Raw genomic sequence first — 11,321 nt, forward strand, 5'->3', positions numbered from 1 at the left:
CTGGATGCCATTCCCAGCCTTGGGACCACGGTTCAACTGTGGCCAGACACACGGTGGTAGTGGCAACAGGGAGCACACACTTTATTGGCACCTGTCACTGCATGGGCAGCCCTATCCTCCTCTGGCCAGGCAACTGCTTGCGAGCTGGAGCCAAGGGACTGCAGCAGGAGTGACAGCTGCTCTGAATAGGCCTTGTCATTCTCTCCCTAGCATGTCACCCACTAATAATATTTTTACTGTTAGGCCTCAGCTAAGGGATATTATCAGAACAAGTAAGTGAAGGCATAGAAAGACAGTTGACAAGAAGGCCCTTTTACTGAAGTAATTACAGACAACTTGTTTAATTTGAGGAAAGGAACGGTGGAGCACAGGAAGCACATGGAAGTCCTAATACACACGACCTGAAAGATCTTCACTGTGACCCACCACAGTCAAATTCTTCACACTCCAACATGAAGACAAGATTCTAAAATCATACAAGAGAAACACCAGACCCTTTTTAGAAGATCTCTGATTAGAATCACATCTGACCTCTCATCAGACACCCTATACGGGCTAGAAGAAAGTGGGGAGATGTATGCCAAGTCTTAAAAAAAAAAGAGCTGTTAACCAAAAATAAAGTACTTTGCAAATCTCTCACTTATGAAACAAGATGAAATAAAAAATTAGAGCCTGGTGAGGACATATCGTCTGGCCTCTTGACACACACTTATTCTGCTCCACAATAAACTTTCCACTTCAGCTTCCTGTGACTTTCTGAAGTATCCACCTGTATCTACTCAAGACATTTAATCCAGTTATAAATCCTCCAACAACAAAAATGATAAGCCCTCCTATCCAATACCACTTCACTAGGCCATAAAGCAAGTCTCAGCAAATTCAAAAGAATTAGAATCATACCATGAGCTTCTCAGACCACAGTGGAATGAAGATGGAAATTAGCAACTCAGGAATCCCTGGAGCATATGCAAACACATGGAGACTGAACAACATGCTCCTGAATGAACACTGGGTCATTCAAGAAATCAAAAGAGAAATCAAAAACTCTCTGGAAGTAAATGAGGATAAAGACACAACATATCAAAAATTATAGAATATGTCAAAAGCAGTGTTGAGAGGAAAGTTTATAGCAATAGGTGCCTACATCAAGAAATTGGAAAGGCACCAAATAAATGAGCTTTCGATTCATCTCAAAGATCTTGAAAAACTGCAGAAAACCAGACCCAAATCTAGTAGGAAAAGAGAAATAATTAAAATCAGAGAAGAAATCAATAGGATTGACTCCAAAAAATTTACAAAAAAATCAGCCAAACGAGGAGCTGGTTTTTAGAAAAAATAAACAAAATTGTCACCCCATTGGCATAACTAACTAAAAAAAGAAAAGACTCAAATCAATAAAATCAGAGATGAAAAAGGAAAAATAACAACAGACACCACAGAAATAAAAAGAATCATCAGAAAGTACTACAAGGACGTGTATGCCAGCAAACAGGGAAATCTACCAGAAATAAACAGTAATAAAGGTCCTCCCAACAAAGAAAAACCCAGGACCAGATGGATTCACTGCTGAATTCTACCAGACATTTAAAGAACTAACTCTAATTCTTCTCAAACTATTCAGAACAATCGAAAAAGGGGGAATCCTCCCAAATTCTTTCTATGAAGCCAGCATCACCTTAATTCCTAAGCTGGAAAAAGATGCAGCATTGAAAGAAAATTACAGACCAAAATCCCTGATGAACATAGATGCAAAAATCCTCAATAAAATTCTGGCCAATACAATGCAACAACACATCAGAAAGATCATCCACCCAGACCAAGTGGGATTTATCCCTGGTATGCAGGGATGGTTCAATGTGCGCAAATCAATCAATGTGATACACCACATTAACAGACTGCAGAAGAAAATCCATATTGTTATCTCAATAGACGCCGAGAAAGCATTTGATAAAACACGACACCCATTCATGATGAAAACCCTAAGCAAACTGGGTATAGAAGAAACATTCCTCAATACAATCAAAGCAATTTATGAAAAACCCACGGCCAGCATCCTATTGAATGGGGAAAGTTGGAAGTATTTCCACTGAGATCTGGTACCAGACAGGGATACCCACTCTCACCACTGCTATTCAACATAGTTCTGGAGGTTTTAGCCAGAGCTGTTAGGGAAGAAAAAGAAATTAAAGGGATACAAATTGGGAAGGAAGAACTCAAATTATCCCTCTTTGCAGATGATATGATTCTTCATTTAGGGGACCCAAAGAACTCTACTAAGAGACTATTGGGACTCATAGAAGAGTTTGGAAAAGTAGCAGGATATAAAATCAATGCACAAAAATCAACAGCCTTTGTATACACAGACAATGCCACGGCTGAGAAAGAACTGCTAAGATCAATCCCATTCACAATAGCCACAAAAACAATCAAATACCTTGGAATAAACTTAACCAAGGATGTTAAAGATCTCTATGATGAGAATTACAAAATCTTAAAGAAAGAAATAGAAGAGGATACCAAAAAATGGAAAAATCTTCCATGCTCATGGATTGAAAGAATCAGTATCATCAAAATGTCCATTCTCCCAAAAGCAATTTACAGATTTAATGCAATACCAATCAAAATACCAAAGACATTCTTCTCAGATCTGGAAAAAATGATGCTGAAATTCATATGGAGGCAAAAAAGACCTCGAATAGCTAAAGCAATCTTGTACAACAAAAACAAAGCCGGAGGCATCCCAATTCCAGATTTCTGGACATATTGCAGGGCAGCTGTAATCAAAACAGCATGGTACTGGTACAGAAACAGATGGATAGACCAATGGAACAGAATTGAAACACCAGAAATCAAACCAAACATCTACAGCCAACTTATATTTGATCAAGGATCTAAAACCAATCCCTGGAGTAAGGACAGTCTATTCAATAAATGGTGCTGGGAAAACTGGATTTCCACATGCAGAAGCATGAAGCAAGACCCCTACCTTTCACCATACACAAAATCCACTCAACATGGATTAAAGACCTAAATCTATGACCCGACACCATAAAATTATTAGAGAGCATTGGAAAAACTCTGCAAGATATAGGCACAGGCAAAGACTTCTTGGAAAAGATCCCAGAAGCACAGGCAGCCAAAATCAGAGTTAACATTTGGGATTGCATCATATTGAGAAGTTTCTGTACTGCAAGGCAAACAGTCAGGAAAGTGAAGAGACAACCGACAGAATGGGAAAAAATATTTGCAAACTAAGCAACTGATGAAGGGTTAATAACCAGAATCTACAAAGAGATCAAGAAACTCCAAACAACAAAACAAACAACCCACTTAAGAGATGGGCCAAGGACCTCAATAGACATTTTTCAAAAGAGGAAATCCAAATGGCCAACAGGCACATGAAAAAATGTTCATGATCACTAGCAATCAGGGAAATGCAAATCGAAACCACAATGAGGTTTCACCTCACCTTGGTGAGAATGGCTCACTTTCAGAAATCTACCAACAACAGATCCTGGCGAGGATGTGGGGAAAAAGGGACACTAACCCACTGTTGGTGGGAATGCAAACTGGTTAAGCCACTATGGAAGTCAGTCTGGAGATTTCTCAGAAACCTGAATAGAACCCTACCATACAACCCAGCCATCCCACTCCTTGGAATTTACCCAAAGGATATTAAATTGGCAAACAAAAAGGCTGTCTGCACCTTAATGTTTATTGCAGCTCAATTCACAATAGCTAAGACCTGGAATCAACCTAAATGCCCATCAACAGTAGACTGGATAAAGAAATTATGGGACATGCACTCTATAGAACACTATACAGCAGTCAAAAACAACAAAATCCGGTCATTTGCAACAAAATGGTGGAATGTAGAACACATCATGCTCAGTGAATCAAGCAAGTCCTAAAGGGAGAAATATCATATGTTCTCCCTGATTGGTGACAACTATCCGAGCACCAAAAAGGAAACCTGGTGAAGTGAAATGGAAACTACGAGAAACAGTGACTTGATCAGCCCTTGTCCGGACTGTTGATGTACAATTTCATACTTTACCCCTCTTAGCATTTTTTTGTTCTACTTAATACTATTGGTTGAACTCTGTAATTAACACACAATTATTCTTAGGGGTTTAAAGTTAACTGAAAAGTGATCCCTGTTAAATATAAGAGTGGGAATAAGAGAGGGAGGAGATGTACAATTTGGGACATGCTCAAGCTGACTTGCCCCAAATGCTGGAGTTAGAAATGTGCCAGGGCATTCTAACACAATCCCATCAAGTTGGCATGTACCAATGCCATCTAACTAGTCCAAGTGAACAATTTCAGGTCACAATAGATCATAATGATAAGTCTAAGAGTCAAAGGGATCACACAAACAAGACTAGTGTCTGATAATACTAACTGATAGAATAAAATCGGGAGAGAACGATCCAACATGGGAAGCGGGATACACAGCAGACTCATAGAATGGCAGATGTCCTAAACAGCACTCTGGCCTCTGAATTAGCCCTTAAGGCATTTGGATCTGGCTGAAGAGCCCATGAGAGTATTTTAGGCATGGAAAGCCAAGACACTCAGGCTAAAAAAAAAAAAAAAAGAAAAAGAAAAAGAAAAAGAAAAAGAAAAAGAAAAAAAACAACCTAAAGGAAAGATCTCTGTGAGATCCCAGTAGAAAGAACCGGCCATCAAAGAAGGAGGTCCCTTTCTCTGAAGAGAGGACAGAACTTGCACTTTGACTATGACCTTGTCTAAATAAGATTGAAGTCAGCGAACTCAAAAGGCTTCCATAGCCTTGGCAACTCATGACTAGAGCCTAGGGAGATTACTGATACCTTAAACAAGAGTGTCAATTTGTTAAGTCAACAACAGTAATCACTGTGCACTTACTCCTCATGTAGGATCTCTGTCCTTAATGTGTTGTTCAATGTGAATTAATGCTATAAGTAGTACTCAAACAGTATTTTACACTTTATGTTCTGTGTGGGTGAAACTGATGAAATCCTTACTTAATATATACTAAATTGATCTTCTGTATATAAAGATAATTGAAAATGAATCTTCATGTGAATGGAATGGGAGAGGGAGCAGGAGATGGGAGGGTTGTGGGTGGGAGGGAAGTTATGGGGGAAAGCCATTGTAATCCATAAACTGTACTTTGGAAATTTATATTTACTAAATAAAAGTTAAAAAAAATCAATTGTATAGTAACATCCTCAACAGGTAGACACTGATTTGAAATTTAAAATAGCCTATTGAAATGAAAACTCTATCAATAAAATACACAGCATGTTGGCTGAAAATTAAAATGCTGATGAAGGAAACTAAAGAAGATCTAAGTAAATACGCTGTGCATTGGACTGGAAGACTGAATATTATTAATATAACATTTCTTCTAAAATCGTTCTAGGTTCAACACCATTTAAATAAAAAACAAAACAAAACAAAAAAACAACCAACGGAAAAAAACCTCCAGCAAGAGGTTTTTGAGAAAAAAAAAAACAAACATGAATGTAGTTAGGAAAACTCAAGACAATTGACTATCAACTTCACCATGAAAAACAAGGAACTGGGTGAAATGACAACTGTCTTTGCAGACTTTCAATAAACCTACAATAACCAAGACCTTGCTTTGGGATTCCTGAAACAACAGAAGAAACACGTTTCAACAGAGTAGGATAGTGAATCCAAAAGTAAACCTCAGCCCAAAATACATAAGCGACCATTGTTAAAACTACAAAGAGAAATAAACAAAGGCACTATTACACTCACAGACGTCAAGACATCTCTTTCGTTACCAGATCAGCAGTCAGATCATCAGTAAGGATGTAGCTGAACAGAACAGCACCTGAATCAACCAAGTGTTGATCGGATCCTTCGAGGATGCTCTGTCCACAGCACCGCAACACAACACTCTTCTCAGACCCACATGGCACATCGACTCTGTGGAGCTGCTGGGACTCGAACCAACGCCCATGTGGGATGCTGGTACATGCAGGGGTGGCTTCATCCACTATGCCACGGCTGCTCCCACCCCACCCCCCACCCCCCATCAACCCAGACTATTCCAACTTGAGATCCAGCTGCCTGCTCAAATGCCTAGGAAAGCAGAGGAAGCACCCCAAGGACTTGGGCCACCTTAACTCGCACTGCAGTACTGGATAAAGTACCTGGCCTGTGCTCCCGCCTGGCCCAGCGCCGGCCATTGTAGCCACCTGGGGTGTGAATCCATACCCTGAAGATCTCTCCTGCACCGCCTCATCTAGAACTCTGCCTTGCAAACCAATTATTCCATAGGAAAAAAAAATACTTAGTACTTACTGTGAGGTGTCAGAATTTTGGACAGGCTGGAACAGAGCACAGAGGGATTCTTGGCGTTTCTCTAAGCTTCTGCTTTCTCCTCCATGTGTGCAGTCTGAAAATTCACCGGATTACATTCCAATTAATTCAAGCACCCCGTGCCCCCGTGTTCCTGCACACACAACCTTACACTGCTGAACAACCTGGAGCAGAGAAGCCGTGAGTCAAGGCCTCTTCTACGGACGCCAAGGCTACATCTGGCCAGGCACAGAAAACCCCCCCAAACTGACCCAGCTCCCAACCCCCCTCCCACACAACCCCCGGGGCTCCCGTCACTCTCTCCCTCCTTTCCTCTCCCCCACACGCCTTTCTCCCCCTCCCTTCCTCGCCTCCCCACCTTCATTCTCTCCACTTCCTCTCTTCTCCCGCCTCTCCTTTGTCCTCCCTCTACTCCACCTTCTACCCAGTGACACCCCACACACACCCCCTCCCCGCACTCTGCACCTTGAGCCACGCCTACCCCGTGATGGGAAGTCCACCACGCCAAATCCCCTCACAAAGAGCATTTCTGTTCCTCAGGAACGGGAACCGAGTCCTGAGGTGTAGTCTTCGGGAAGGGGCCGAAGCAGAGGACTGCACCTGGAAGTTTCCAGAAGCCCAAGGAACTGATGCGACCGCCTCGGGCCGCAGCCTCACCTGATCCTGGCCTGAGCCTGGGAGGCCCTGGACTTCTCAGGTTTGGCCACCAGCGTCAAAGACGGCTCCTCAAGGCTCGCTCAAGCCGTGGGTAGGAGTGGGCACGGCCCTGACTTGCACCCATGCACTAAGGGCAGAAGCGGCCACGCCTGTGGGTGCACTTCCGGGTCAAAGCGCCGGGCGCAGGCGCACTCCTCACTGGCCATCACCATGGCGCCACGGGACGCATCTGTGTGCTGCCGCATCCAGCGCCCGAAACCACAGGCCCGCTTCAGTCAGCTGCTCTTGCTCCAGGTTGTGATCCAGGGAGGCAGCCGCTGAGGCCGGGGTACTCTTCCCTGGCTCGCTGCCTCCGTCCCTCCCTGCCTCCCTGCCTCCCTCCCTCCCTCCCTCGTGGGAGTCCTGAATGGAGCTCCTGCCTCCTGACTTCTGCCTGATCCAGTGCTGGCCGTCAAAGCCGTTTAGGGAGAGAAGCAGTGCAGGGGGCATCGCCAGCACTCTTTCTCTCTCTCTCAGTGATCGTCCATCTACGGGTTCACCCCTCAGGTGGCTACAAAGGCCAGGGCTGGGACAGGCCAAAGAAGAAGCCAAGGACTTTTTTCTGGTGCTCCATTCTCGGTTCAGGGGCTTAAGTCCTTGGGCCGTCTCTGCTTTCCCAGGCATGTTAGCAGACAGCTGGATCCCAGGGGGAACAGCTTCTGGGAGGGGCCGGCGCTGGGGGATAGCGGGTCAAGCCACTGCCTGCAGTGCCAGCATCCCATATGACGCCGGTTCGGGTCCCAGCTGGTCCACTTCTGATGCAGTTCTCTGCTATGGTCTGGGAAGGCAGTCGAAGATGGCCCAAGTCCTGGGGACCTGTCCCCATGCAGGAGACCCCAGGGAGGCTCCTTGCTCCTGGCTCCTCACCCTGAATCCTCTCAGCGCCAGCCATTGCAGTCAACTGTGGAGTGGACCAGCAGATGGATAACCTCTCCCTCTCTCTCTCTCTGCCACTCTGCCTCTGCCTCTCATCCTCTCTGTGTGTAACTCTGAATTTCAAATAAATAAATAAGACTTTTTTAAAAAGTAAAACCTAGCTCATTGTAAAGAAAATACTACATCAAGGCCAACTACTTGAGTTTATCTAGAATTTGATACTATATGCATTACATACCCCATTAACACAGAATTTGAAAAAGAATTTAACTCAGTCTTAGAAAAGATTCTGGTACCCATTCATTCTCTTCTTCCTTACAAACATTCTGTGTGGCATTATCTCTGACTTGCAAATGAGGAAATCTTTGTAATTTATTTATTCAGACCCATTCACACAAGGGGTAGAAATGTACCCATTCACACAAGGGGTAGAAATACCTGTGATCTGCAGAGTTCTTCACCGAACACAGGTCTGCTTCCCCATCTCTGCCCTCCACATTCTAGCCCTGCCTTTGAAATAGGACAAATCGTGTCTTCCACAAAGCAAAACAGAATACAGAAAGGTAGCCTCTGAGGTCACTGTTGACATTTTCTATTCTCCTGTATATAGGAGATCCAAAAGACTCCACTAAAAGAATATCAAAACTCAGAGTAGAGTTTGGTACAGTGGCAGGATAGAAAATCAACAGCTTTTGTATACACAGACAAGGTCATGATTGAGAAAGGATTTCGAAGACCAATCCCATTCACATATCTACAAAGAAAATAAAATAGGTTGGAATAAATTTAACCAAGGATGTCCAATATCTGAGAACTATAAAAGATTAATGAAGAGGACACCAAAAAAAAAAAAAAACACTCCACAAAGTGAAGCGGCAACTAACAGAATGGTAGAACTTAATCTGCAATGTATGCAGCTGATAAAGGGTTTACTACCAGATATTTTCAAGAAACTCAACAACAGCAAAACAAACCACCCACTCAAGAAATGGGCAAATGGCTTCAACAGGCATATTTCAATCAACCAAAATGCTGATCAACTGAAAAGTGAATTAAGAAGTTATGGTCTATGTATACCATACATACATATACACACTGCATAGCCTGGCTATTGTGCATCTTGCTGCAATAAGCATAGGCTTGTGCATCCCTCTGTTACATAATGATTTAATTTCCTTCAGTATGTTCCCAGTAGTGGTTACATCCTTAGAGTTTTCCATGTTGACGGGCTTAATTTCACATGAGGAATTTTATTGCTATACAGGTATATATTAAGGAATACAGATATCAGATCAGTAAACCAAATTTTACCTTAAAACACTAGAACAGCAAAGTAAATCTTAAGATGACCATTAGTGTGAACCAGGACACAGGACCTATATTAACAAATCATAGCATGAGGCCACGGAGTTAGTATGAAGTATCCTTAGTGACACAGGACAAGTCCTTGTGGTGATGCACCCAACAAAGGTAAGCCCAAAGAAAAGGACCACCGGTTTTCATCAGCTACCCCTCTCTCATACCCCATGTCTCTAACTGCTAGAACCTAGGGTTCCAACCCCAGGAGGAAAATGGCTCTGGGGCAAACAGAGTAGGTTTTGAACTGGGGCTTTATTGTCCTTGATATATGGCCTAGTGCAGGTTCCCACCTCATACAGTTTCATATTTAAAAGGGGATCAGCAGTGCCTTCCTCACAGAGCTTTGAAGAGGATTAGACAGTACAATGTGGTGTAATTAAATAAAACTCTTGCTTTCCCTCTTTGTGTTCTTATTTAGAAATGAAACATGGTACATTAAGAAGCCTGACTATTGAAAGGGCTAAAAGGAAACCTGTTGAAGTGAAACCGACACTATGAAAAACAATGACCCGATCAGCCCTTGCCTGACTGTCAAGGAACAACTTACTATTTTATTACTTTTAGTATTTTTTTGTCCTACTTAATATCATTGGTTGAACTCTTTAATTAACACACAATTATTCTTAGGCATTTAAAATTAACTCAAAAATGATCCCTGTTAAATATGAGAGTGGGAATAAGAGAATGAGGAGATGTACAGTTCGGCACCTGCTCACTCAGACTCACCCCTAATGGTAGAGCTATAAACGTGCTAGGGGATTCCAATTCAATCCCATCAAGGTGTCATGAACCAATGCCATCTCACTAGTCAAAGTGATCAGTTTCAATTCATAATTGATCATAATGATAGGATTAAATGTCAAAGGGATCACATAAACAAGACTAGTGTCTGCTAACAATAACTGATAGACTTACAAAGGAGGAGAATGCTCCAACATGGGAAGCAGAATACACAGCAGACTCATAGAATGACAAATACCCTAAACAGCACTTTGGCCTCAGAATCAGTACTTAAGGCATTCGGATCTGGCTAAAAAGCCCATGAGAGTGATTTAGGCATGGAAAGCCAAGATATTCTGGAAAAAAAAAGAGGAACTAAATAAAAGATCTCTGTGAATGAGATCCCAGCAGAATGAACAGGCCATCAAAGAAGCACATACCTTTCTCTGAAGGGAGGAGAGAACTTCTACTTTGACTGTGGCCTTGTCTAAATAAGATCGGATCCAGTGAACTCAAGAGGCTTCCATAGCCTTGGCAGCTCAAGACAAGTGCCTCACATGATTACTGACATCATAAATAAGAGTGTCAATTGTTAAATCAACAACGGGAGTTACTGTGCACCTACTTCCCATGTAGGATATCTCTGACCTTAATGTGTTGTACTATGTGAATTAACGGTAAAACTACTACTCAAACAATACTCTATACTTCGTGTGTCTGTGTGGGTGCAGTCTGTTGAAATCTTTACTTAGTATATACTGAGTTGATATTCTGTATATAAATATAATTGAAAATGAATCTTGATGAAGAATGGGATGGGAGAGGGACTGGGAGATGGGACGGTTGCGTGTGGGAGGGAGGTTACAGAGGGAAGAACTGCAATAATCCAAAAGTTGTACTTTGGAAATTTATATTTATTTATTTTTTATAGACTTTATTTATTTACTTATTTGAGAGGTAGAGTTACAGACAGTGAGAGAGAGAAACAGAGAGAAAGGTCTTCCTTCCATTGGTTTGCCTCCCAGATGGCCACTACAGCTGGTGCACTGCACCAGTCTGAAGCCAGGTGCCAGGTGCTTCCTCCTGGTGTCCCACGCGGGTGCAGGCGCCCAAGCACCTGGGCCATCCTCCACTGCACTCCTGGGCCCAGCAGAGAGCCAGACTGGAAGAGGAGCAGCCAGGACTAGAACCCGGTGCCCATATGAGATGCTGGCGCCACAGGCGGAGGATTAGCCAAGTGAGCCACAGCACCAGCCCCCGAAAATTTATAATTATTAAATAAAAGTTGGAAAAAAAGAAAGGGTTTCATGAATGCCACTCTGTTACAATCT

At 42.7% G+C, this 11,321-nt stretch overlaps 1 protein-coding gene across 1 annotated transcript in view; it reads right to left on the bottom strand.

The window, feature by feature from the left end:
- LOC103345823 (uncharacterized) overlaps positions 1-11,321 on the bottom strand; it is a 109,356-nt gene that overhangs the window by 53,245 nt on the left and 44,790 nt on the right. The window contains exon 6 of the mRNA XM_070063912.1: positions 6,322-6,415. Within this exon, the coding sequence (XP_069920013.1) occupies positions 6,322-6,415 (94 nt within the window). The remainder of the gene's footprint in view (positions 1-6,321; positions 6,416-11,321) is intronic.

The sequence above is a fragment of the Oryctolagus cuniculus genome, chromosome 19 (genome assembly GCF_964237555.1).
Source record: "Oryctolagus cuniculus chromosome 19, mOryCun1.1, whole genome shotgun sequence".
Taxonomy (NCBI): domain Eukaryota; kingdom Metazoa; phylum Chordata; class Mammalia; order Lagomorpha; family Leporidae; genus Oryctolagus; species Oryctolagus cuniculus.